Genomic DNA, 25,955 nt, shown 5'->3' on the forward strand with positions numbered 1-25,955 from the left:
CTAGAATGCCATAAAAAGGAAAGTGAAAATGGACTTTACTACCAATCCGAGAATATCATAGCAGAGGAAATCTTTCTTGGCCCTTAAATAAAACTAAAGGAAGAAAGTGCTACTTGATACAGTAGTTATGAACTGATTCAATTCTTACTTCAATAACTGAATGAAAATACAGATTTCATTTTTTTTTTTTTTTTCCAGCTGGATGGATGATTCACAACGGGAAACCAGAATGTTTCAGGGTGAGGCAGAGTGGAGGGCAGCATCTGGAACTCAGAAAAGTCATTAGTCAAAGGCACCTACCCCCATAACAGAATGCAGAGTGGGAGGGACTGAGCCCATGATGCCCGAGGTTTCCGTGAGCCAGGCGGGCTGATGCCAGGGTACAGGCTGGAGGCTCTGAGTGCCCAGAAGTCTCTGTCTTATCTTGTGCAATGGCTGTTCCAGGACAAGATCTTTAGTTTGAGTTCTGCCTGCCAAGCAGAGGTTTTCAAACCTGGCCGGACTCCAGAATTCTTGTTTCAGTTGCTACGTCATTTCCGACTCTTTTGCAACCCCATGGACTGTAGAGGGCCAGGTTCCTCTGTCCACGGGATTTCCTAGGCAAAAATACTGGAGTGGGCTGCCATTTCCTCCTCCAGGGGATCTTCCTGACCCAGGGATCAAATCCGTGTCTAATGCTTGGCAGGTGAATTCTTTACCACTGAGCCACCTGAGAAGCCCATACTCTAGAATAGCTAGTTTTTAAAAAGATGATTCCAGGAAGCCCTGCTGGCAAAGGATTAACTTAGCCTGGGGTGGGGCCCAGAAGTCTAGATTGTGAACAAGCTTTCCTGAGGTCAGAACAAGGATCTGGGTCTCTAGGGGCCCTGGCTTTGCTTCCCCAGTTGCAGTCCCCACTCTGTACTGGATGGATCTGTTGACACTGCTGTTCCCTCCCTGGAGTATGAACCCCAAAAGGCAGGGACTCACGCAGCTTTGGGTACCAGTACACAACGGAGTGAGCACCCACTAAGCATTTATTGAAAACAGGCTGGAGGGCAGGCAGGCAGGCAGGCAAGCTGCCTTCTCCAATGTGGTCTTTTCTCGGGGGGAGGGAGGTTCTGTTTCTGGAAAGAACTGCTGTGATTGAGGAAAGATCATGGCAAAAAAAGGAGAAAAAGGGCACTGGGGAAGGGAAAGACTTGTGGTTCCTCCACACTACTCATTCTTTAAAAAAAAAAAAAAAAAAACTCCTCCATAACTTTAATAAGGAAGTGAGAACAGGATGAGAGTGACTACGGGCAGGGTCCTGGGTTAGCCTCACCTCCCCATCTTACAGATGATGAAATGGAGGTGCAGGCTCATCCTTAGGACATCCTTAGGACACAGCTGGGACCCTGCAGCCTGAGTGGGTAACTGCTGCCCCTCCTGCATCTCACCTCTCACAGGTGTGGAAGCACGGTCCTGGAGAAAACATCATGCATTTTTGCAGGGTGTCCATTTCCATCTCAGACATCCAGCAAAAGTAAATCAAGAGCTGAGGAAATCAGGGGAGAGCAAAGGGCGTCTCAAGAAAGAGACCATTGTACACCTCTCCAAACAGGCTGTTTTCTGTCTACTTTCTATTCCCCTGCTGTGCCCTGAAGGTCACTTGCTACGTCTGCACAACTCACTCAGTGAAGTCACGAAAAGGAATACTTGGCCGGGGAACGCGGGGCTGGGGAGGGACCGCGGGGAGGGGACAGGGCTGGGGGAGGTGAGGCAATTCCACAACAAGGACGGCCTGGCCGGCTTCCCTGCCTAGACCAGCCCAATGACCTTCTTTCCTCTCAGTGACCACTCCCCCCGGAGGCTGCCCTGCTAGCTCACAAACAGCCCGGGAGTTGCCCGCATTCCTGTGACCAGCTGGAGAGGTGCTGCTCCTCGGGGGTCCCAGGTGAGAAAGCTCTCTTTGAAGAGCTGGAAGGTGGGCGTGAAGTCTAGGTTCATGTCGCTCTTCTCAGAGTGTGCTTACTGAGTCTGAAACTGGGGCAGGGCATCCGGCCTCTTCTAGGAAAAGGATTTGAACATTTTCATGGGAGGAAACACACATCTTCTTGACAGAGCCCAGCTGCTCTGGAGGGGAGGAGGAGGGCGGCAGGGAGCCGGCTGAGGAAGACAATGGGCGGGGGCAGGAAGCGATTGTTTGGGGATCTGTTAATGCCCATTCAAGAGGACCTCAGCATCCTCTGGGTTAGAGAAAAGAGAGACGTGGACTGAGGAAGGTAGATGTTTCTGGATGTTGCCTGGTGTGGGTGGTGAGGAAAAGCCACCTGCTTAGGAGAGTCAGAAAGGAGTCTGGCAGGCTCAGATTCACAGCCCAGACCCCTTCTCATAGGGCACCCAGGCCTTAGAAGACCCTGGAGTCTTCGAGGGGGTGAGAGGTAAACAGTTTTCCCAAACTCAAACCCAGGAAGGAGGCACCAGCTCGGTAGCTTGCTTTGCTCCCTGATAACTTTGTTCTCCTCTCCGGACCAAGCAAGCCTTTCTGAAACCACTTGGTCATCTACAGCTCAAACTGAGAGACTGAAGAGGGTGAGCCTTCTGTAAGCTGACCTGGAAGTGAAAAGCTTAAGACCCAAGGAGTTTTACCTGGGGTTCAAGAATTCTCTTTTATTTATTATTTTTATTTTTTAATTTTAATTTTTTTTTCATTTATTTTTATTAGTTGGAGGCGAATTCTCTTTTATTTAAGAGGGCTTCCCTGGTGGCTCAGAAAGTAAAGAATCCACCTGCAATGCAGGAGACTCAGGTTCAATCCCTGGGTTGGGAAGATCCCCTGGAGAAAGGAAAGGCTACCCACTCCAGTATTCTTGCCAGGAGAATTCCATAGACAGAGGAGCCTGGCAGCCTACAGCCCATGGGCTCTCAAAGAGTCAGACGCGACTCACACACACACACACACACACACACACACACACACACACACACACACACACACACACACTCTCTCTCTCTCTCTCTCTCTCTCTCTCTCTCTCTCTAAGACAAAAACATCTCCTTCAAGTGTTAATTATGACCCAAGCATTTTTGGAAAAGAAAGCTTTGTGGACATGTCCAAAGCAACTTGTTTTTCTGTATGCTTTCAATGAAAAACCTTCTAGCTGGCAGAGCCCTCTTGAGGGGTAGGACCAGCTCAAAAGGACAGGGGTGGTTGGTAGTGATAGAGAGCTTGAGGCCAAGATGTGGCCTCAGGGATAGTCCTCTATTCCTGCCCCGGCTCACAGGGGCTTTACCATAGTAACCAGGCCATGTCGGAAGTGCTGCCCTTGATGTCACTTTCTGGACCTCTCCACCTACCTGTCACTCCTTCTTGGAGCCTTTCCTGGCCACCTCCTCCTCCCACAGCTTCAATAGCATCCTGAGATCCTTAGCAGCATTTTTTCTCTGATAGCTAAGAGCTGCCACTTGCTGGGAATTTTCTATGTACCAGGCTCTGGGTTAATTGCCTCTGATGAGAGCCATACAGTGTGGTGCCTAAACCTTGGGCTTGGAGCAGACCACACCCCTTCACATCCTGCCTCAGCTATTATTGAATATGTAACTCTGGGAGACAGTGGAGGACGGAGGAGCCTGGTGTGCTACAGTTTATGGGGTCACAAAGAGTTAGACATGACTTAGTTGTCTGTACAACACTCACCTTTTTGTGCCTTAGTTTGTCTGCGCTCTAGAATGGGGTAACAATGCACCCACCCCAGAGGGTTCTTGGGAAGCTACGTGAATTAACATTTGCAAAGTATTTTTATTAGTGCCTGTCTGTGTTTTCAGTAAATGTTAGCGATTCTAATTGTGTCTTTCAAGCATCACAGCAAGTCTCTAAGGTAAGTATCATTATCTCTATTTGCATATAAAAAAACCGAAGGCTCAGACAGGAGGGTGAGCCCAGCTAGACTCTGCAGTCCAGCACTTTCTCTGGTACTCTGTAACAAAAATAACAAGTATGCTAACTCTAAGGGAGTAGGTAAAGTGGCAGTCAGGCTTCAGATCCAGTGAGTTCTGGAATCCACGATTTTAATCACCATACTAGATTGTCTTTCTGTTATGGTTATGAAAAGAATAAACACTCAACCCAGATTTTAACTTTAAAATGGCATCTGCTTTGGGGTTGGATAAGGCCTTTGACAATGCAGTTGATCCTCAAACCAGCTCTTTAGAGGTAGCATTGATCCCTGTGGGCAGGCTTAAAAATGTGAAAATGGCCTGTCATCTCGTATCTCATTTAACCTTCCTAGTGATCCTTGGTGGTCTTACCGGCCTTGTTTTATAGCTAAGGCAGAGTCGGAAATTTCCCCCACAACACTGCAGTTAGTATCTGTGTCTTGCTTTAAAATTCCTGGTTGGGTACCAGAGCTATAAATAAAATAAAACAAAAAACAACTCATGCCCACTGAATCAGAATCTCTTAGGGTGCAGCCTGGGCATCTGAATTTTAAGATTCAGAATCTGATGTGTGGCCAACAAACACTGAGAGCCCCTCCCACCGACACTGCCTCTTCCAAGGGCCAGAACTCCCATTTATAACTGTCTGCCCAACATCCCACCTGGGGTCTTACCCTTAGCAAGCTTGCGCAAAATTTGCCCTCTCTCCCTCCTTCTCAGGGCCTGGTACCACCATCCATCACCCAGTCTCCCCCGCTGGGAACTCAGTCATCCCCAGCTCCTCCTCTCCACTGCCATTGGTACCCAAACTGTGAAACTGTTTGAAGCCCTCCTGAAACCGTGCTGCCTCCTCTTTGGTAATAGCCTTCATCATTTTTGGTTAGGATTGCTGCTGCTGCCCCTTAATTCATCACTCTGCCTGTCTCCAGTTCTCCTGTGTCTCCATTTCTGCCTGGGGTCTTCCCATCCCTTCTCCTCTGTCCTCTCCATTCCCGAAGTCTAGCCCACATTCTTTCTCCTGCCAGACTAAAAACTATCTCAACACTCACTTTTCTGCTTAAAAACTTCCACCAGCACTAGCCTCCTGGCTAATAACAATGCACTTTAGCACGGCAAACCCAGCCCCTCCCTCCTTGGCCCAAAGCTCCCTCTTCGGCCTCGACTCCTCCCTGGAGGCACAGGCTTCATCCCAGCCACACTAAATTTCCCCCGTGCCCCATACAAACTGTGTCCCTTCACAGCCTGTGAACACTCAGGTTGTGCCTCCTGCCTGAAATGGGCTTCTGACCTGGCTTGATTGAAAAGCTCCTACTTGTCCTGTGGGACTTTCAGAAGTCACCTCCTCTGGGAAGCCCTCCTGGAGTCCCCCAAGAAGATGTGCACTGCTTATTCTGTCCTCCCCCGGCACAAAGCTCCATCTTCAATCAGAGGATAGCACTGGAATGACCTGCTGACACGTCCGTCTCGCAGGGAACTCCTCCTTCCACATTCACGTATTAAATGTCTCCCACTACCAGGTGCAGGCCCAGATGCTGGGGATACAGATGAATAAAACCGAGTTTCTGGCTTCAGGTCTACACCACAGCAGAGAGGAGGGGGCGGGGCATTTCAGAGAGCACACAGCAAGTGCAAGAAGCAGCCTTTTGCTGCCTGTCTAAGGGGATGCCCTAAAAGAGTGGCAGGAGATGAGGGGGCAGAGATGCTGAGAGGGAGGAAGTCTGGAAGGGCCACAAGAGCTTCCCTCAGGAAGCCTCAGACAACCGCCTGTTGGGCTTAGCAGCTCTTTTGGGTCCGACTCTTTGTGACGCCGTGGACTGTAGCCCACCAGGCTCCTCTGTCCATGGGGATTCTCCAGGCAAGAATACTGAGTGGGTTGCCATGCCCTCCTCCAGGGGATCTTCCCAACCCAGGGATGGAACCCAGGTCTCCCGCATTGCCGGCGGATTCTTGACCCTCTGAGCCATCAGGGAAGCCCACCTCTACGCCACCCCCACCATGCTGTGGAGATGGTAGTTGGGAGGATCAGGATAAGACTTGTGGCTCAGAAAGATCCCTGTGAGTTTCTTGAGATTATTCCTCATCCATCTTTACAACCGCAGCACCTAGCCCAGTTCCTGGAACACAGCAGGCCCTGGAGAGACAGGGGCCAAAAGAACAAGAGAGGGACGCTGGGCGAGAAAGGCCCTCAGCAGAAAGGGTCTGGAGTCAAGGACACCGGAGTGTCTGATATTCCAGGTTTCCGGTGACTAAGCCTCGTTCTGCCCCCACCCCCTGGGGGTGCCCGCAGGTGCTCGACTCTGGCCATGCTGGCGCTGCTCTGTGCCTATCTGCTCCTGGTGGCCTGTGACTCGGCCGCCTCGACCGACCAGCTCCTGCATCAGATGATCATGGAGGAGCAGATCCGCGACATGCACACCAAGGTGACGGAGATCTGGCAGGAGACTGTGATGCAGCGGCGGGCGGCGGCCATCGACCCGGACGCCGCGCTCCATGCCGTCTGCCGGGTGCAGCCGTCGGCCACGCTGGAGGCGGAGCAGCCCCAGGTCAGCGGCCTCGTGCTCTTCCGGCAGATCCGGCCTGGCACCCTGCTGGAGGCCTTCTTCCACCTTGAGGGCTTCCAGGACGAGCCCAATGGCACAAGCCACGCCATCCACGTACACCAGTTTGGGGACCTGAGCCAGGGCTGCGACTCCACCGGGCCTCACTACAACCCGATGTCCATGCCACACCCGCAGCACCCGGGCGACTTTGGCAACTTCGCCGTGCGCAATGGCCAGGTCTGGAAGCACCGCTACGACCTGGCTGCCTCGCTCACCGGCCCGCACTCGATCGCGGGCCGCGCCGTGGTGGTCCATGCGGGCGAGGACGACCTGGGCCGGGGCGGCAATCAGGCCAGTCTGGAGAACGGTAACGCGGGCCGCCGGCTTGCCTGCTGCGTGGTGGGCCTGTGCGGCCCGGGGCCCTGGGCGCGCAAGGCGCAGGAGCACGCGGAGCGCAGGAAGCGGCGGCTGGAGAGCGAGTGTAAGGCCGGAGCGCGGCGCGAGAGCGAGCCTAAGGCCCTCTGAGCGCTCCACCCGACCGCGCGCCGCAGGCCCCTTCTGTGCGCTCTGGGAGCCCCTCCACGCCCCGACTCCCCTCCAAGTGCCCCTAGACAGCTCCACGCCCGGACTTCTCTCCAGGCTCCCGAGATCCCCTCTATGTGCCTCCGCGCCCCCTCTCTACGTACCCTAGTATCCCTGTGTGCTGTGGCGTCTCCCCCGGACCTTTCTACACCCTGACACTCCTCCAAAAGCCCAAGACGCTCTCCATGTGACCCAGGACCCCTTCTACGCATCCTGGGCAACCCTGGGACCCCTCAACATCCTGACGCCTCTCCAAGGCCCACGATCCCATCCTTGAGACCCCAAGCCGCCTACCCCCTCACCTTGATTTTGCTCCTTCCTCTTCCGGAGACACTCTGTACTCTGGAGTACCCCTTCTGCCATGGCTAGGATCTAACTGAAAATCCCCTTCACTTCGAGGTCTTTAACCACGTATATTGAGACACCCCCTTTCATCCTGAGGGCACCCCGAGCTCTGAGGACCCCCCCCCCCAGAGATACCGAAGTAAACCCCTGAACCCTGAGGGTCTTCCAGACTCTCTGAGGTCCCTTTCCACCTTGACACCCCCGCCTTCACCCTGTGAGCCCTGAGATCCCTCTATGCCCTAAGCACCCACCTCCCCCCACCTCCTATGGGCTCCTTCTAGGCACTCTGAGACCCCTCCAGAGTCTGCCTACCACTACTCCCCCACCTCTGCCCTCAGCTTGTGCAGCCTGCACTTAGGTGCCTCTTCCAGGTGTCTCCTCAAGAGGGCAGCTCCTTTGGGGGTTGTTTGACAATGTTTGCGTTGCACATTAAAAACTCAGCAAATCAGTACTTTATGGGGACCTTGGTTACTTTTTTCTTTTTGATGCTTCTCTCCTGGCTCAGCTATTTTTGGGGAATGGTAAAGATGTTTCCCAAATCCCTATAGGACTTCTCTTTGTTCCCTGCCCAGCTTCTCTGCACGGTTTAATCACCTATCCATCCTTATGCATTTGGGTGGAGCTTGCAAGAGGGAGGAAAGCAAGATCACTTAGGGAAGTGGGAAAACAAAAAAACAGCTTCCTGGGCTACATCCCAGAGCTGTGGAATTCAAAGGGAGAGGAGGAAATTTATTTGAAACAACCTTCCCAGTGATTCTGGGCTTCCCTGGTGGCTCAAAACAGTAAAGAATCTCCCTCCAATGCAGGAGACATGGGTTCAACCCCTGGGTTGGGAAGATCCCCCTGGAGAAGGGAATGGCTACCCGCTCCAGTATTCTTGCCTGGAGAATCCCCGTGGACAGAGGAGCCTGGCGGGCTACAGTCCGTAGAGTTGCAGAGACGGACATGACTGAGCGACTGACGCTTTCACGCCCAGTGATCCTGATGCTGGAGCCACTGGCCTGGCGTGGGGGATGCACCAACATGCTGGGCTCTGTGGTCTTTCACGCCTGCCTCTGTGTGAAGCCTGAGGTCCATTCCCCAGATGGTGGAGACAGGGCCAGAGAGGCCGTGACACTGTGCAAGTTCCAGGGAAGTTGGTGTTGTTATCTGAAGTTGTCAGCCTTCTCCACAACCAGGACAATGCTCTTCTTGACTTTTTTTTTTTGGCCATGCCATATGGTATGTGGAATCTTAGTTCCGTGGCCAAGGATCAAACCCTGGCCCCCTGCATTGGAAGTGTGGAGTCAATCACTGGACCACTAGGGAAGTCCCTCTTCTTAACTTCTTGATTACAAAAACAGCTGGAAGCAGTGGGGTCCAAAGGTAGGTTGGTCTTGATCAAGACTTGATGGAGGAATGATTCTGCCTCTCCTCTTGAAAATTATAATCTATACACAGAGTAGATCAGTCCTGTGTATTCACTTTCATTTATTAATGAAAGTATATTAACTTTTTAGCTTCCTGGGATAGACCCACTTCCTAGCTGTGAGTGTTCCACCCTGGTTCTTTATGGGCAGCTTCTGTTTCTCTCAGACTCTTGAGGCAGTGAGTCAAACTGAACTTTAGCCAAAAACTCACCCCCAGTGGTTATTTTTACCTCTTACTAGGACTAACTTGTTATTTAAAAACCGCTCTTTGAACCCAAGTGACAACTGGGAAGAAAGACTATTGCCTGGTGAATTTTCTCCACCAACTGGTTCTCACTGGTTTTGAAACTGAACAGGACTCTGCGAGGCCTTCCCAGGGACAGACCCCTTGTGTTCCAATCCCCGCATCCCCCAGTCTGTAGAAGAACTCTGGCCTGCTAGGCCTTCCCCGAGTTCTAGAGAGCAAATGGAGTCAGAGAAGTGAGAAAATGCAGAAACAAAACTGTCAAGCAAGACTAAGTAAATGTTCAGTTATCGAATACTTATAAATGTAAAATAGTTATATTTTGTTGTATTTAAATAAATGTTTAGTTATAAAACAGTCAAGGACCTTTAGTTCCTCCGCAAGGACTATAGAGAATGTGAGCCATATCCTTGAGCCGTTTTGCAGATTCTAAAACCCCTACCAGGTAAAAGGTTCATGGCATGATGACCACAACCATGTAGACCCCAGACCAGTTGGAACCAGAAGGTTGATGACTGAGATTCCAGAACATCACCTTGTCTTCATCACCAGTCAACCAGAAGGATGTCCTTGAGTGGCTCATGCACCCTGTGACCTTCTCCTTCATCTTAAAAAACCCTTCACTGAAAATCATCAGGGAGTTCGAGTCTTTTCAATATGAGCTGCCCATTCTTGCTTGGCCCCACATTGGACGCCCTTTCCATCACCAAACCTGGTATCAGTAGGTTGGCTTTATTGAGTATCAGGCAAGCAGACCCCAGTTTGGTTTGGTAACAGTCTGGAGTATTATTTTAAACTGTACAGGTTGGCACTGATAAGGGATTAGTAAACTGAGTATTTAAATATCCTGATCTCAGATGCATTTGCCTATCCCCACAATTAAAAGTTGTGAACACAGGCAGCAATTACATAGGAACATACAATAGGCAAGAATAAAAAGCCAGCACCCCATCTTTGACACTGCTGCCCAGATTACAGGTTAATTCAGGATTGTCAATGGAAGTTTGTACTTGTTTTTCAGAAGGGGATGGTGCCTCTTGTTTATTTTCTGTCTTGGTCCACTCAGGCTGCTATCACAAAATACTGCAGCCTGGCTGGCTTATAAACAATGGACATTTACTTCTCACAGTTCTGGAGGCTGGGAGTGCAAATCAGGGCACCAACATGGTGGATGAGAGCCTCTCTGGGACTCATAGCCTGCACCTCTTTGCTGTGTTCTCACGTGGTGGAAGGGAGGGATCTCTTTCCAGTCTTTTTTAAAGCACCAGTCTTATTCAAGAGTGTTGAAGAATTGATGCTTTTGAACTGTGGTGTTGAAGACTCTTGAGAGTCCCTTGGACTCCATGGAGCTCAAATCAGTCAATCCTAAAGGAAATCAATCCTGAATGTTCACTGGAAGGACTGATGCTGAAACTCCAATACTTTGGCCACCTGATTCGAAGAAATTGACACATTAGAAAAGACCCTGATGCTGAGAAAGATTGAAGGCAGGAGGAGAAGGGGATGACAGAGGACAAGATGGTTGGATGGCATCACTGACTCAAAGGACATGAGTTTGAGCAAACTGTGGGAGATGGTGAAGGACAGTGAAGCCTGGCAGCTGCAGTCCATGAGGTTGAAAAGAGTCAGACATGACTGCGCGACTGAACAACAGCAACTCATTCAAGAAGGTTCTCCCTTCATGACTCTGGGACTGCTACCAGAGGTCTCCCCTCTTAACACCATCACATCTGGGGGTTAGGATTTCAACATGAATTTTGCAGGAAACACAAACATTCAGGCCACAGCACCTTCTGTTTTCAGTTTCTCTCTTCACTACCTTGGACTCCCCTAGACTGAAAAGATACCCTGGCAGATCCGCTTTATTTCTGTTCTGTCCATTCATGGAAGTGGGGTTGCTGAACTGCTCTATGGGGTTCCAGAGCCAAGAAACAAACAAAAAAAGGAAATGTTAGAGGGACAAATTACAGTTCACTGTAAGGACAAGGACTGTGTATAGCACAGTGACCACAAGTTCAGGCTCAGGTAGGAAGGCCTGTTTGGAACCCCAGCTGGGCCACACTTATAAGCTTTGTGCCCCAAGCGAGTCACTTCACCTCTCTGGGCCTGAGTTCTCTCACCTGTAAAATAAAATTATCACATTGGATTGTTGTGGTGATCAAATTGTTATTACTGAGGGGTGTATAGCATAGTGTTAAGACCTAAGGATCTAATGAATGATTAATTAATAATAATAGCTAAGGTCAGAAAAATGGATTGGAAGGGGGCGTCTCTGGTGGCCCTAGTGGTAAAGAACCCACCTGCCGATGCAGGAGACACCGGAGACAAGGGTTCAACTTCTGGGTCAGGAAGATTCCCTGGAGGAGGGCATGGCAACCCACTCCAGTATTCTTGCCTGGAGAACCCATGGACAGAGGAGCCTGGTGGGCTGCAGTTCATGGGATCGCAGAGAGTCAGACGCAACGGAAGCGGCTTGGCACGCACGCGCAGTGGGTTGAATGACCTTGAAATGTAGTGAGGATTCTGTCACTGGAAGGATTCAAGTAAAGGAAAGGCTGCTACCTCTTTGGTTTGGAAGAAGGAGTTCCACAGCCAGTAGGAGGCCAGCTGAGATGAATTCTGTGATCACAGCTGTAAATGAAGGAAAGACTGGCGGCCGTAAGGGCAGGCATCTGGTTCCCGCACAGAACCGGATATGCAGCACCAGACCCGCCTGCAGGACCCCGCTTGGCCCCTGGAGGCTATTTTTACCCCTCTACCCTCACGGATCTATTTCGTTAATCTCCTTATAGTTGCTGTTTTGACTTCCCAGCCAGCTTGCTAATCAGTTTGCCTGTTTGACTCACAGGGTTTGCGTTTGTCACTGAGACTTAAACACACACTTGTTTTGATTTCTTTTTGTAAAATTAGAAGCGTTTGATGTAATGACTCTACCTAGACACAGCTGGTAAAGTGAGAATAATGCTCAAGTTTGCACAGTGTAAACACAATGTCGACAATAATTAGAAATGCTATCTTTAGATGTTTAGGATAAGCTTTTTCTCAGAATTGCAGTGCATTTTTTTTTCCAAGTGGGGCTTTTCAGTGCATGTATATACAGAAATACTAAAAACGTAAGAAAATAGAGCAAATCAGTGAGAGCTTTGGTCAACTTGAAAGAGGGCAGGAAATAAACCAACTGATTTTAGATCTGGCGTTTTTGGCTGATTGCATAAAATCTTTACACTCTCCATATTTTTTCACAACTTCATATGATCTAATAATTTTAGGTGACAGATTGCAAGTGATAAGCTGCTATAGTTTGCTACAAACTATGCTCAGCCCAGGCTTGGCCTTCAGCAAGGGTGGGTGGGTGGGATAATGTAAGTAATAAAGATAATCAATCACCTACATTGGGAAAATTACATTTTAATTTCAGGTAACAAAAAATATATAGTTATGATACACGATGATGGTAGAATCCAATAAAACAAGGTCTACACCTGAATAGAAGTTACTTCTTTCTTTAAATCAAACTACAAACAGCAGCTGGTGTGCTTTTTTAAGCCTATTGTTTTAAATTTAATAGGCCATCACTGGCCTTCGCTATGATCCCAAAATATATTCCTGGGCTCATATAGATTTCAGAAAGTCATCCTTGTCAGTATTATGCAAACTCTGCCTAAGCATCCGAAAAAAATCCTCATTTAGTAGAGAGGTGATATGAAACGTAAGGCAGCACATCTATATCTATCATTTTAAATTGCCATCACGCTGTATCAACTTGTTTTTGTGAGCAACCATAATATGGAGAGACGGGGCCTTCTTATTTTTCTGCTTCTCATTTCTAATTAGATTCACTGCCGAGCTCTCTACTGCATCTCTCTGATCTTCAAATTTTTCTCTGTTCAGAAAGACATCTGGAAGACAAGGAATATATAATAGTAGTGAGTTGAGGGGAACCCTTTGGCTTTTAGACATCCTAACTGAGCCGTGTGAAGTTACCCTCAATGTTATTAAGGAGGAACATTTGTTCCAAATGGAGGCTTCCACAATGAAAGCCAAGGGCAGGGGGGAAGGTGCTCAAATAGAGCCAAAGACAAAGAGGGCACCAGCTCACGGGGCAACAGGAAATGATCCAGCCAGGAGAACCCCTCAGGTTTTGCAGGGAACCAAGAGGGGCAAAGGCATGCTGTGATCTGAAAAAGACAGAAAAAGATAACCCCAATGAGCAAGCAGCTGGTCTTTGAAATTCTTTAGAGAGAAGATTGGACTTCCATTTGGAACAATTCACATGGTGAACTGGGGTGCAAATGCTCCAGTAGTGATAACACAACCCCCAGTTCACTCCAACATATGAATGCCCGACAGCAGAACTCTTTTTTAGAACTTCTCCTCGTGATGGTGGTGTGTGTTTGGGAGTGAGGGCACAGAAAGAGGAACAATAACAGGAAAATGAATTTAACTTCCTTAAGACTGCCAGCAGGGAAGAGGTTCCAGAAGGGGCTGAGCTGAATGCCATCAGAGGCTTCCTAGCTAGAGAGGCGTCAGGAATAGATGTTCCAGGGGAAGAGGAAGGGGAGGGGGAGAAGAGGTGGGCAGAGGAGGCACAGAAAGAGAAGAGGATTAGGGGTGAGAAATGCCTGGTTTACAAAAGCCAACCCATTTCTATGAGCCTTCATTAGAAGAACGATAAACACTCACATGTAAAAATCCACACCCAAAGGCTCTCAGGTACAGAGCAATCTCAGGAAATGCCATGTGTGCATTTCATTAAGAGACCTGCCCACTCAGTTTCATTTATCCAGACTGCTCTGCATTCTGCTGGCAACTGAGCTAGAAAAAAATAATGGAAGGACAGACATACTTGAAGAGGTAAACAGAGGTGGGAACACGCCAGTTACAAAATAGGACAGATGATGCAGAAGCCAGGGGAAGGGAGAGATGAGATGACATTTTTCTTAACAAACAACAACTGCTCCTCTCTCCAACTCTACATTTGCCAGTAATGTAATATTGTGGTTTTTAAGAGAAAAAATACAACAAGAACAGACGTGTGGTTCAGAGAGAATTCTGTTGGCAGCCTACTCGAATCTACTCCCAACTCTCCTACACTTTCCAAGACCTGATTTTGTTTCAGTGTTCATCCTTTTAGAGTCTGCATGTCCAGGGACAGGCTTCCTCGATAGACCTAAACCCATCACTGCAAATCCATCTTCCTTACTAAGGACTGTTTAGACACAGGCACGTGACAATTTTGACCAATGAAATGTGACAAGTCCTAGGTTGCATGAATGTGTGCTCAGTTGCTCGGTTGTGTCTGACTTAGCAACCCCATGACCTGCAGCCTGCTAGGCTCTTCTGTCCATGGAATTTTCCAGGCAAGAGTTCTGGAGTAGGTTGCCATTTCCTCCTCCATGGCATCTTTTCAACCTAGGGATCAAACCTGCATCTCCTACATAGGGAGGTAGATTTTTTTTTACCACTGAGATACCTTGGAAGCCCTGACAAGCATTGGGTTACTTGCTCTTAAAACACACACACACAGAGAAACTTCCTTCTGCCTTTGGACAATATGTGAGAACAAGTGATGGCTGGTGCTGTTGCAGCCATGTTGTTAGCATGAGGAAGTATCTGCCGCTGAGGCAGGCAGGGCAGCAAGACAGAAAATGAGTTCCTTGATAACTTTCTTGAATGAACCAGACCTGGAATGCCCTACTTCTGAATTCTTGTTATGCAATATAATTAATTTCCCTATAGTTTAAGTTTCTTAAAAGTGTGAACTGTAGCTGAGAGGATCCTGACTGATGCAGTGTTATTTGGTGGAGTAGAGGATAGAATGCAGCACGCTTTCACAATGACTCATGAAAAGACAAAAGACAACTGTTAAGTAATTGCTGAAACTCTTTAATGTCTTTGGAACCATGTTGGATTGGAATAGCAAAGGAGGGACAGTGTCACATGGGTACAGGGCAATGTTCAGATTAAAAATATGACAGGATCGACTCATTGGCTACAATTTCATCTAATAACACAAGAACCCCAACCCCAAGCTGATTGGACATACAGAATTTAGGTTAGCATTTCCTATGACCCTCTGCCCTGAACCTCACACACTGGGACTCGCAGCAATTTTTTTATCCATGATGGAATGTGTTGGGAGTTTATTATAAGCCCTGGTTTTCAGCAGGTGATGGAGGCCCTAAAGACATGCACCTGGCCAACTGTGTGTCAAGACCAAGGCTATTGTGGGGAGAGATTTTTCTTTTTATTATCCCTGCATTAAATCTGGCCATGTTTTCCTGTGGTGGCTCTGGCGTCCTATGCAGTAGGGCTGAACATTTGCAGGGAGTTTAGGCCTGGTGCAGCAGGAAAACAGTTGCTGTGGCTGCTGGCCTGAGCAGGAAGCTTGGCAGCTGCAGAAGTGGCCTCTCTGGAGCGGAAGGGGGGAGAATAGGTGTGGGCAGGGGGAGAGGCTGGAGCACAGAAGGATGAATGAATGGGGCCTTGGGGCCCAGAGGGCAGGGGTAGATGAGTCCAGCTCACTAGGAGCCACAGTGCGCTGACTCAGGTGTGCCCGCATCCTGCTAGTGGGGGTGACCTCAGGTGAGTGGGGGGAAGGCAGCTGGAGGTCTTCCCAGGAGCATCTGGTGAAGGACAGAACCTCTAGTCTGCACCCTGCCCTCCGTCAGATTGAGACAGTGCCAAGTGTGATGGATCCCACCCTGCTGGCCGAGTGATGCCAGGAGGTAAGATGTGGAAGGGAGGTGTTGGGGGAGGAGCCGCTGGCCACCCATGTGCATGTGGGATTCCCACCTGGGATCACAAGCCTGGTCTAAATATACCTGATTTCTAGGATGAATTGATGAATTTTCTACCTTTCCTACCTTGGGAACTTCTCTTTTCTCTTCAGGAGTCTCTCTCAAAGGAGTGATTCCGGTTCTCAGGGACATTTTGAGCTTTGGGATCTGGTTTTAGGTATTCCTGGGAAATAAACTGCATTAGGCACAAGGAAAGGTCTCATTTCATGAGCCCTCAACACCCTACAGCACCAGATGCTGCCTCGAAAAGCTAATTTTATTCCTAAGGGAAGCCGCAGGTGGGGGTGACCACTCTCTACTTTCCTGCTTTTAGAGCTTGAATTTGGTTCCACTCTGCCTCCCCAGGCTGTAATAAAGTTACTTTGTTTTCCCCTCTCTTTCCACTCCAGGGCCACAAGCTCTGCCTTGCCTTTAAAACCTCAGTACCTGGCCACAAAGCAGGTGGCTGCAGCATTCTGGTGGGGGAGCGATGGCTAGAGATTCCAGGTGGTGGGGAAACCTGGATTGGTCCCAAAGCAGCTACAGTGCCACAACCCACAGGACCATAAAACCCTAAATGCAGCCCGGGTTGAAAGCAGAGAACCAGCATTCCCAGGTTTTGGTGCCCAGAAAAAAAAAAATCAAAACACCATTGGAGTCTCCTTTCTCTCTGCTTGTCTATAACCTGCCATTACCCCAGGTCGATTAATCCTCTAGAATTCCAGGCTGGAAAGCTCAGCTCTAGTAGTCAGCAGACAGGTCTCAACAGGCATTGTGGATTTCAAACCGGAAGCCTAACCTTCTGAGCCCACTTAAGCCCCTTTCCACCTGCCATTTAGTACCAGGACAGACAGGCTGTAGGCAGGATGCCAAGAACATCCACCCTGGGAGGTCCCACCAGGCCCTGACGTGATGGAGAGGAGCCGTGGGCCCTCTGGACCCACTATGCTCAGTTACACCTTACTCTGCAGCCGCTGACTCATGCCAAAGACGGGCACCTGATTAAAAACCCCACCCCTTTCAAACCCTTTCCATAATTTTGACCAACAACTTTAAATGCTAATAGAAAAACATCTCTAACTGAAACAAATGCTGACAGAAAAGACCGACGCTGAAAACCAGCCATTTGGCTGACATGAGCCCGTGCCTGGCCACATTTACAGCAGTGCGGCTTCCACAGAAAGAGACACTGGAAAGCTTGAGGACCCGTGTTTAATAAATCAAACTCTGCTGGCATCATCAGAATATTCACAGTTTGCAACCGGATCCGTGTCCCTTCTCACTTGCAGACTTGGAGGTGTTTTAGGAGAAAGTGACTTCTTCGCTGAGCTGTTCTGATGTGTAATTATGTCTGGAGTACCTTCGACATGGCATCGTGCCCGATCTCTTTTCCCCTTCATGTTTTCACAGTGCTCCTTATGCCTCCTCCACCCTCTGCAGTGTCCTTATCATCCGCCAGGGTGGAAACTTTGGCTTCTGGCTGCCTGGACTCAGAGGAGTCCGGGCAAGGTTTGGGGCACGGCCCATCGGCGGTCAGGCCTGGGAGGGAAGGCCGCATCTCCTCCCTCTGACCCTCCACGGGACTCTCTCTCCTCACCCCTTCTGGGCCTGCAGCTGCCTGCTCCTCTGTCAGTTTCACGGTCTCCCTCCCAAGCCTGTTTACCTCTTCTTCCTCAGAAGGTGCCTGGAGTAATGAGGGATGAAAGCGCTTGCTTTGGTTCCCGTGGCTCTGACTTGCTGGGGAGCTGACAGCAAGCCTCCCGGCATCCTCCCGCACGGCCAACGCCTTGGGAGCAGCACAACTTTTATCTTGCTTCTGAGCCTCCCCTGAAACAGACAGCGGGTCGGGGGGGGGGCGGGAATCAGCATCAGACCTCCAGCTGGAAGTCAGCCCTCACGTCCCCTCTCCTCCCAACCTCCAGCCCACTGTTGCCGGGCCTCCGAGGTAGAAAATGCTGCCGAAGGCAACACAGGGCCCACAAAAAAGAAAGCAGCCACTCCGGTGACTTCTGTGTCATTAATTGAAGGAAAGGCGTCACTTGGGCCGTGTCTGTAACCCATCCTGTCCAGCCACGTGGTTATCACCTGCTTCGCTCACCGATGGTGACTCCTTGAGCTCATGAGATATTTAAACTGAGGACAAAGGTTTTTTGTGTTGCGTAGCTCAGGGAAGATCTGGGGCTCTTCAGTAATACAAAGTGGTCCTGGCTTCTTCGGTGTGGGAAAAAGAAGGAGTAGTCAGGAGAGACTGAGTGCCCCCCGCCCTCAATCTCCATCAGCACCGCATTCTTTGATGCCGACTGCTGGTACCTCCTCAATTTTAATAAAAGGTTATATGCAAAAGCAGCTTCAAGCTCCCTACCCCTCCTAACTAAACTGTTCTTCCTAAACCTGTATAATAGAAATTCTTCAGCTGCAACTAGAGGGGGATGAAAGAGAACGTGGGCCCCTGAGAACCAGCTTCCTGCCCCCATTTTCCTATTTGCTTGCTTTGTAATCAGGACAACCTGTTCAGCCTCCTTTTTTACAGACGTAAAATGAGGCACAGGGCTCTCTAATGTCCCTTTTGGACCTAATAAGCCACAGTGGCTCTGCGTGCCTGGGAAGAAGCACTTGGGGAGTGAACTCTTAGCACCTGGACATGTGCATTCAACACCAGACACCGAGGTTCCCAGAAGTCAAGACTGGTTTAGCCCTCAGGCCAGATGGGGATAAAGTGTCTGGAAGAGCCTTGCTGGGCAGACTGCAAGGGTGAGGGGGCTGGGGCACATTTCCTGGTTCCCCAGATGGAGCCAGAGTAGAACCCACCACAATCAGACCTGTAGCAGATACATGCAGGTGCAATTTCAAGCTGAAAGATGGAATCTGGGGGAGCTAGGGGAGAACTGTAGGAGGTTTGAAAGAAAGTTGACTTGGTATGATCACATTTCACTTACTGAATTAAGTAACTATGTGTTTTTGAGCGTTTATTTACTCAATCAAATGTTTAAAAGTCTTAAACTTACACATGGCTGAACCCTGGCAAAACCTCTGAGAAACTCCAGAAGAGATGAAATACTGATGAGATCAGCTGGACCATAAGACTGCAATGAAACAGCTAAGATGAAGGGTGGGGACAATGACAGAAGAGATGATGCACAGAGAGTGGTGGGTGTAACAACTGACAGGCTGGTCCCTGGAGAAGAGGACTGTGGTCTCCTTCAGCAGGCAGAACTTGACCTCTGTCCCCACACCCCAGACCTCTAGTTCTTCTGATATAGATTTGCGTCTCATCTTTCAAAAGAGGCCATTTCTTTCTCTTTAGCTCTTCGGATGACCACAGAAACTCCCCAGGGACAGAAATTCGACTAATTCTTTTATATGACTCTAAAGCCTGTGTGTTAGTTATGGAGAACTCTCCTGAGAATTCACTGACCTCAGTAAGTATTGTATCTGAAAACGAGACCATTACTTGTGTTTACAATGAGATTCTTGAACATATAAATGAGTCACTAAAGCAAGTCTTGATTTTTAAAAAAGTAACTCTTCAGATCTATTCAGCCAAGATAGTGTACGTTAGTTCCTAATAGGTTCCCATACTCCTTCTGCTCAGATTCAACCTGTTGGGAGAGGAACCTTCCCTAAAACTTTGCTCCTCAAAGTGGGGTCTGTGGACCAGCAGCGGCAGCATCACTTGGCAGCCTGTTAGACATGCAGAGTCCTACCCCCGACCTACTGTTTCAGAGCCTGCATTTTAATAAGATCACAGATGATGTGGGTGGCTGTTACAGTGTGAGAAACACTAGAACTGAAACACAAATCTGACCATGCCTTTCCCCAGCTTTCAAACCTCTAAGAGCTGTCAGTGCCCAGGGAGCAAAGCCCAAGCTTCTCCTGACATTCAACGCCTTAAGTGACTCAACATCCATCTACCTGCCATGCCAACTCTCCTCGTATCCCTACGTTCCAGCCACACCGAACCCTTCATGGCACCTGACCCTGCCCTGTGCACCTTTGCTAACATGCTTGATGCCTCTGACCAGCATTCGTGATGCATCCAAATCACCAATTTCAAGAGGGAGCCCTACGCTCCACCTCCTTTATGAAGCCTATTTGATTAAATCTACCCAGAGGTCATCTCCCCACCGTCCTAATCCCCACAAAATTGTGTCTGGACCTCCAAGTGAACTTTGTGCTTTTAACCCTTAGATTGTTACTTACATATAACTATTTTATAAAACCCACCTGAAGCTTAATATCTTACCCAATTAATTTTTCACCCTGGCCAGTGTTCTACAGTGGGGGCTCAATAGATAGCTTCTTAAACATTTGAATCTATGGACATTTACATCAGTGCATGAATAAATGAACATATTAGTACATATACTTCAATACTATCCATTAATAAATGAAAACAATCCTCAAATTTAATTTATTCCAGGTTCAGGCTGCCACCCTAAAAGTTCTTAAAATGGCACTCTCAGAAAAAGAAAAAAAAAAAAATATTTCTAACTCACACAAGCATTTAGCAACACCTGAGATAACTCAGGGAAGCAATCACATAATTTTTGTACTAACAAGTGGAAAATGTTACAGTGGTTGTACAGGAGACAAGGGAAGCACAGAGCCAAAATGAGCCAGTTTCCAACACAGCGCAAGAAACTTTACTCAAAAGGGGTAAATTATGGTCTTTTCTACAGCGAATATTTTCACCAATGTGAGATGAATAAAATCCTTCTGGAAATTACTCTTATGAAATTACTTCTACCAGGACACTTAATAGTATATTCTGGTGCCCCTGAAAAATTAATTAACCTTATCCGTAACAACCTAACCCTTAAACCTTTTGCAGTGTTTTTACTGTGGGTCAGGTTAATCTTCTCTGTCTTAATTTACATCTAAGGGAGAGTGGTCTAAATTACACTGAGGCCTTCTGGTCACCAGTCCCCTGCCTCATGGCATTTCTTTAGATGACATTCTGCTCGTGTTCACATGTATGAATCTTTTTAAAATGGCAAACCTCTGAGATTACCAGGGAGAACTTTTCAACGTTTGGAGGGTGAGGGGAGGGGAGCTACACTACTGTCATCATTACAGAGCAAGACACAGCCGTGATGAGGGGATGAGCAAGGCTGTAATTCTCTTATTTGGTCCTAGTGCACATTATTTTTTTCCTGAGAAAGCCTAGATTTTCAGAGTCTCAGACCATACAGGGACCAGGCTCTGAGACAGGATTATGGGTCAATGGGAGGATCCACACATCCTCTTCTCCCTTTTGTTTATCCAAAAGATATCCAAAATGTATACTCAAGTCATGATCAGAAGACTGAGAAAAGTTCCTGAAAACAACACCACGCTTGAGCTAATAATAAGGGCCTCTGGTTATTCGCTGTGGGAACGAAATCTTCCTTAACTCTGTGATTCTGGAATGTTGATCTTAAGCTGTGGGAGTTTTATTTTCCCTTTGAGAACAAACACATGGCATGCCCATTTCCATAAAAGAAAGATTTCTGAATTAGCTCAGAATTGGAAAATAGTATTACCCCCAAATAGTAATTAATCTGTGCTGCTGTAGCAAACAGAATTAGTATCATTAATACTTATTAATAACAACATACATATCAATAATGATGAGGCAATCAACTGATAAAAATGCGTTAGGACACAAATAGTGCGGAAAGAAAAAACATTTTCTCTAAAAGATGAAAAACAGTAGTTCTTTGTGGAAAAGATTGCAAGTCTCCTAAAAACATGTCCCCCTCCCCAAACACTGGCCCGAAGGGCACATTCATTTTCTTTTGTTAACTGGTCTCTGATGGGCTTTGTCCTCCTGAGGGTGAGTTGCTTTCAGTTAGAATTAATCAGAGATACAGCAGTGATGAGGCCACCCCAGACACTGACAGCAGCTACATAAATGCTTCCTTATTGCCACGCGTGCTGGCAAAGGATGGAGCTGGAACAATGAAAGCTAATGATGGGACTCTGGAAGCTATCATTTTGAATCAGACCATCCCTTATGCCACCCTTGTGAAAATCAAGCCAGGCTCAGACTCCATGTCAGGTTAGCAGGCCTGGGGGCTCAGCAAGCCCACAGCAGACAGAGGGCTTTAGATGTCCACGGGAACACTGGATCCTGGCGTGGGATGCCCCTCGCCAAGACGTGGCCCAGATGGCACAGTGGGCTGTGCTGTGTCACGGGCCAGCCTTGCAAACAGCCACAGGCTGCTGGCTGGGAAGTCCCAGCTGTGTCTTCCGGCCACCGTGGAAATCACCCAAGTCAGGGGTTCTCTCCAGGAATTCTCTGCTTGTGCTTGGAGGACCTCTCGGTTGAAATCCCAGATCTGTCTTGGCTTCTCCTCTTACGACTTCATGCACTAGTATGGGTGATCAGAATGGGCTTCAAAACACAGCTGTGCAGAAGCAGGAGTGACTGTGCCTTGGTGAACCCAGGTCAGATAAGCAGAACCACTCATCTGATCCAAAGACTCATGATAAAAAATACACAGCTGTGGCTTTAAGTTCTAAGTTTGGGGGTGCTTTGTTATACAACAGTTAATAATAGACAGTTGGGGAGCCACTTGAGATTTTCTGAGCACAGTACAACTATGATGGAAAACGTGCTCCAGAGGGTTTATCGTATAGCAGCAGGATGAAGATGGGAGGGGAGTAAGGAGATTCTGGGAGGCAGGAAAACCAGAATGGAGGCCTTGCCCAGGAGGTCAGGAGGGCCCAAACCAAACTAGAGGTGGTAGGAATGGAGATGCAAGAAACTCTGAGGAGACAGAAGCAACAGACCAGATATAAATGGAGAAGGAAAGTGCAGAGTGGTTGATGATGACTCTGAGGGTTGCTAAATGGAGAAGGAAAGTGCAGAGTCGTTGATGATGACTCTGAGGGTTGCTGGAGAGTTAAGTGACAAGAAGGAGAGGAAGCAGGAAGGGCTGTGATGCCACATTTGAAAATCCATAGAGTATCTTGGTGGGACAGATTGTGCTTTGAGAAAAACAGGACAGTGACTCTGTAAATGAGACCCACTGGGAAAAAATATTTCAAATACGTTTTGGTAGAGGTGATGGTTGAAGGCATGATGCTCAGCAAAATAATATGTAGAGGAAATTGTAGAAACACAGGAAAGAACCTTGATACCCATGTGCTGGGTATCAGTTCAGTTCAGTCGCTCAGTTGTGTCTGACTCTTTGTGACCCCATGAACCGCAGCACACAAGGCCTCCCTGTCCATCATCAACTCCCAGACTTTACTCAAACTCATGTCCATTGAGTTGGTGATGCCATCCAACCATCATATCCTCTGTTGTCCCCTTCTCCTCCTGCCCTCAATCTTTCCCAGCATCAGGGTCTTTGCAAATGAGTCAACTCTTAGCATCAGGTGGCCAAAATATTGGAGTTTCAGCTTCAACATCAGTCCTTCCAATGAACATCCAGGACTGATCTCCTTTAGGATGGACTGGTTGGATCTCCTTGCAGTCCAAGGGACTCTCAAGAGTCTTCTCCAACACCACAGTTCAAAAGCATCAATTCTTCTGCACTCAGCTTTCTTTATGGTCCAACTCTCACATCCATAGATGGATGGACTAATGGAAAAACCATAGCTTTGACTAGCATACCTTTGTTGACAAAGTAATGTCTCTGCTTTTTAATATGCTGTCTAGGTTGGTCATAACTTTCCTTCCAAGGAGTAAGCGTCTTTTAATTTCATGGCTGCAGTCACCATCTGCAGTGATTTTGGAGCCCAGAAAAACAAAGTCAGCCACTGTTTCCACTGTTTCCCCAACTATTTCCCATGAAGCGATGGGACCGGATGCCATGATCTTAGTTTTCTGAATGTTGAGCTTTAAGCCAACTTTTTCACTCTCCTCTTCCACCTTCATCAAGAGGCTCTTTAGTTCTTCACTTTCTGCCATAAGGGTGGTATCATCTGCATATCTGAGGTTATTGATGTTTCTCCCGGCAATCTTGATTCCAGCTTGTGCTTCCTCCAGCCCAGCGTTTCTCATGATGTACTCTGCATATAAGTTAAATAAGCAGGGTGACAATATACAGCCTTGATGTTCTCCTTTTCCTATTTGGAACCAGTCTGTTGTTCCATGTCCAGTTCTAACTGTTGCTTTCTGACCTGCATACAGGTTTCTCAGGAGGCAGGTCAGGTGGTCTGGTATTCCCATCTCTTTCAGAATTTTCCAGTTTATTGTGATCCACACAGTTGAAGGCTTTGGTGTAGTCAATAAAGCAGAAATAGATGTATATAAGTTATCTAATGCTGTACAAAAAATTACCTTGAAACTTAGCACCTTAATACTCTGGAGCTTATAGCAGTTTATCTGGGTGGTTCTTGCTAATGGTCTCTAATGTGGTTGTCATCAAAACCTTAACAAGGGCGGTTGTCACCTGGAGGTTTGACTGGGGCTGGAGAATCTGCTTCCAAGATGGTGCACTCATGTGGCTGATGGCTGGAGGCCTCAGTTCCAGGCCACACGAGGAGCATGTGGGGATGCTCACGAATCTTTGTGACGTGGCACCCAGCTTTCTCTACAGTGAGTGATCCAAGTCAGAGGTTGCAAGACAGACCCTGTGCCTTTTAAAACTTGACCTCAGAAGTCATGTACCATCACTTCTGTTGTAATCCATCAGTCACACAGACCAGTGTGGGAAAGAACTATACAAGGGCATGAATGCCAGGAAGTGGGGATCATTTGGGGCCATCTTGGAAGCTGGCAACCACACTGAGGGTGGAGGAAGAAGCTGAGCAAAACTCAGAAAGATGTGAAGGCTAGTTTAGCTAGAGAAATAAGACTACCACCTGGAAAGAGATCTGGTTCTAACCTCGTTGCTTCACCTGGCACCTTAAATGGGCCCTTGATCTCCTTTAAAACACACTGCCTCCAGAAAATGTGCCTGGTAAGGAAGATTTTTCCATCATTCACCTGGTTCCCAGACTACTTACCACATGTCAGGCAACGTGTCAAGATTTCCCTGAGGTTGGCAATGTCTCATCTCACTGCCTTATAGGAAAGGAAACTGAAGCTGAAGTTACCAGTCCAAGTGCTCACTACCAGTGTGATGTGAGGCTGGAATATGAACCCAGGTTGCTTAAATCCTGCACCCTCACTCTTAGCCTCTTTCTACTACACTGAGAGTGTAGGAATCAGTGTTCTTCTGCTGGAAGTTCCAAATAAGGGGAAGCACGAGGGATGACCCAAAAGTGCTGCAGATGCTGCAGAAAGGTGAAGGACTGGTGTCCACTAATCCCCTGCACCAGGCACAGGTCAGGAAACAGTCAAGAAATCAAGGGCTTGCTTACCATCCTTGGGACTTGCTTTGTTTTCATTGGGCTGCTCCACGAACTTGAGCAGTGGGGATCTTGACCTCTGCATGGTGGGAAGAGCAGGGTCACTGAACAGTATGGTGTCTTTGCCCCCTGTCACAGAAAAGAGGAAAATGGACATATTATGTCACCACTGGAGTGGTGGCCACACTCACCCCACCCAAGGGACGCTCCTTCTTCAATCATAGACAGTGCCATGGTGGAGAAGGGGCAGCCTACCCTCTCCACAGTGATGGCAGGGCAGAGAGGTCCAGGGCCAGCTGCCTATGAGTCCTGAAGTCTGCTCAAAACACAGATGCCCACAAATGCCACCGTTAAAGGGTAGCATGCTGTGTCTGTCAGAAACAGAATGGCTTTCATCTGGGTGAGACAATAGCAATACTAACAAGAGCAGTAGAGCGCTCTGAGTGCAGGCTCTGGAGCCCTGCTGTAGTGCTTATGTCCGGGAGCCCATCACTTGCTAGCTGGGTGACCTCGGACACGTCACTGAGCCTCTCTGAGCCTCAGAGCCCTCATCTGTAAAGCGAGGAAGCCATCTCAGGGGGTGGTGGTGATAAAATGAACTGATGCACGGAAAACACGGAGGCATTTCGTCAGCACTCAAGGAATTTCACATATTGAAATGACTGTTTTATGGTATAGGTAGAACTGCCATACACACTGGGTCTGATTTAATTAGATCTGATTATTTAAATTGAATCATAAGTATGTCATAAGGCAGGTAGTATCAGGTTCCCCAAATGATCACAGCTAGACTCTATTTAGGATATAAAGACACATCCCAGCCAAACCCTTTTATCAATTCATATGAACTCCCTAAGTGGGCAGAGAAAGCCAG

General features: G+C 48.1%; 2 protein-coding genes across 5 annotated transcripts in view; one reads left to right on the top strand and one right to left on the bottom strand.

The window, feature by feature from the left end:
- Positions 1-1,758: 1,758 nt before the first annotated feature.
- Positions 1,759-7,815, top strand: SOD3 (superoxide dismutase 3). The gene is made up of 2 exons (XM_061164475.1): positions 1,759-1,915; positions 6,185-7,815. Exon 2 carries the CDS (start codon positions 6,201-6,203, stop codon positions 6,960-6,962), a length of 762 nt encoding a protein of 253 aa, XP_061020458.1. The 5' UTR covers positions 1,759-1,915; positions 6,185-6,200; the 3' UTR covers positions 6,963-7,815.
- A 4,647-nt stretch (positions 7,816-12,462) lies between these two features.
- Positions 12,463-25,955, bottom strand: part of CCDC149 (coiled-coil domain containing 149) — a 127,984-nt gene continuing 114,491 nt past the window's right edge. For 2 of the 4 annotated variants that reach the window (XM_061164476.1, XM_061164479.1), the window contains exons 11-12: positions 25,094-25,210; positions 14,888-17,623 (exon numbers count right to left, since the gene is read on the bottom strand). In XM_061164476.1, coding sequence (XP_061020459.1) covers positions 17,193-17,623; positions 25,094-25,210 — 548 coding nt within the window. In that variant the 3' untranslated portion in view covers positions 14,888-17,192. Of the gene's footprint in view, positions 12,917-14,887; positions 17,624-25,093; positions 25,211-25,955 lie in introns of those variants that run through there. The other 2 variants (XM_061164477.1, XM_061164478.1) reach the window with 2 other exon arrangements.

Source organism: Dama dama, chromosome 17 (assembly GCF_033118175.1).
Source record: "Dama dama isolate Ldn47 chromosome 17, ASM3311817v1, whole genome shotgun sequence".
In the NCBI taxonomy this organism is placed as follows: domain Eukaryota; kingdom Metazoa; phylum Chordata; class Mammalia; order Artiodactyla; family Cervidae; genus Dama; species Dama dama.

Bases quoted from the DNA above. Each gene is read 5' to 3' on its own strand.
- SOD3 (XM_061164475.1), top strand. From the start codon at position 6,201: ATGCTGGCGCTGCTCTGTGCCTATCTGCTCCTGGTGGCCTGTGACTCG.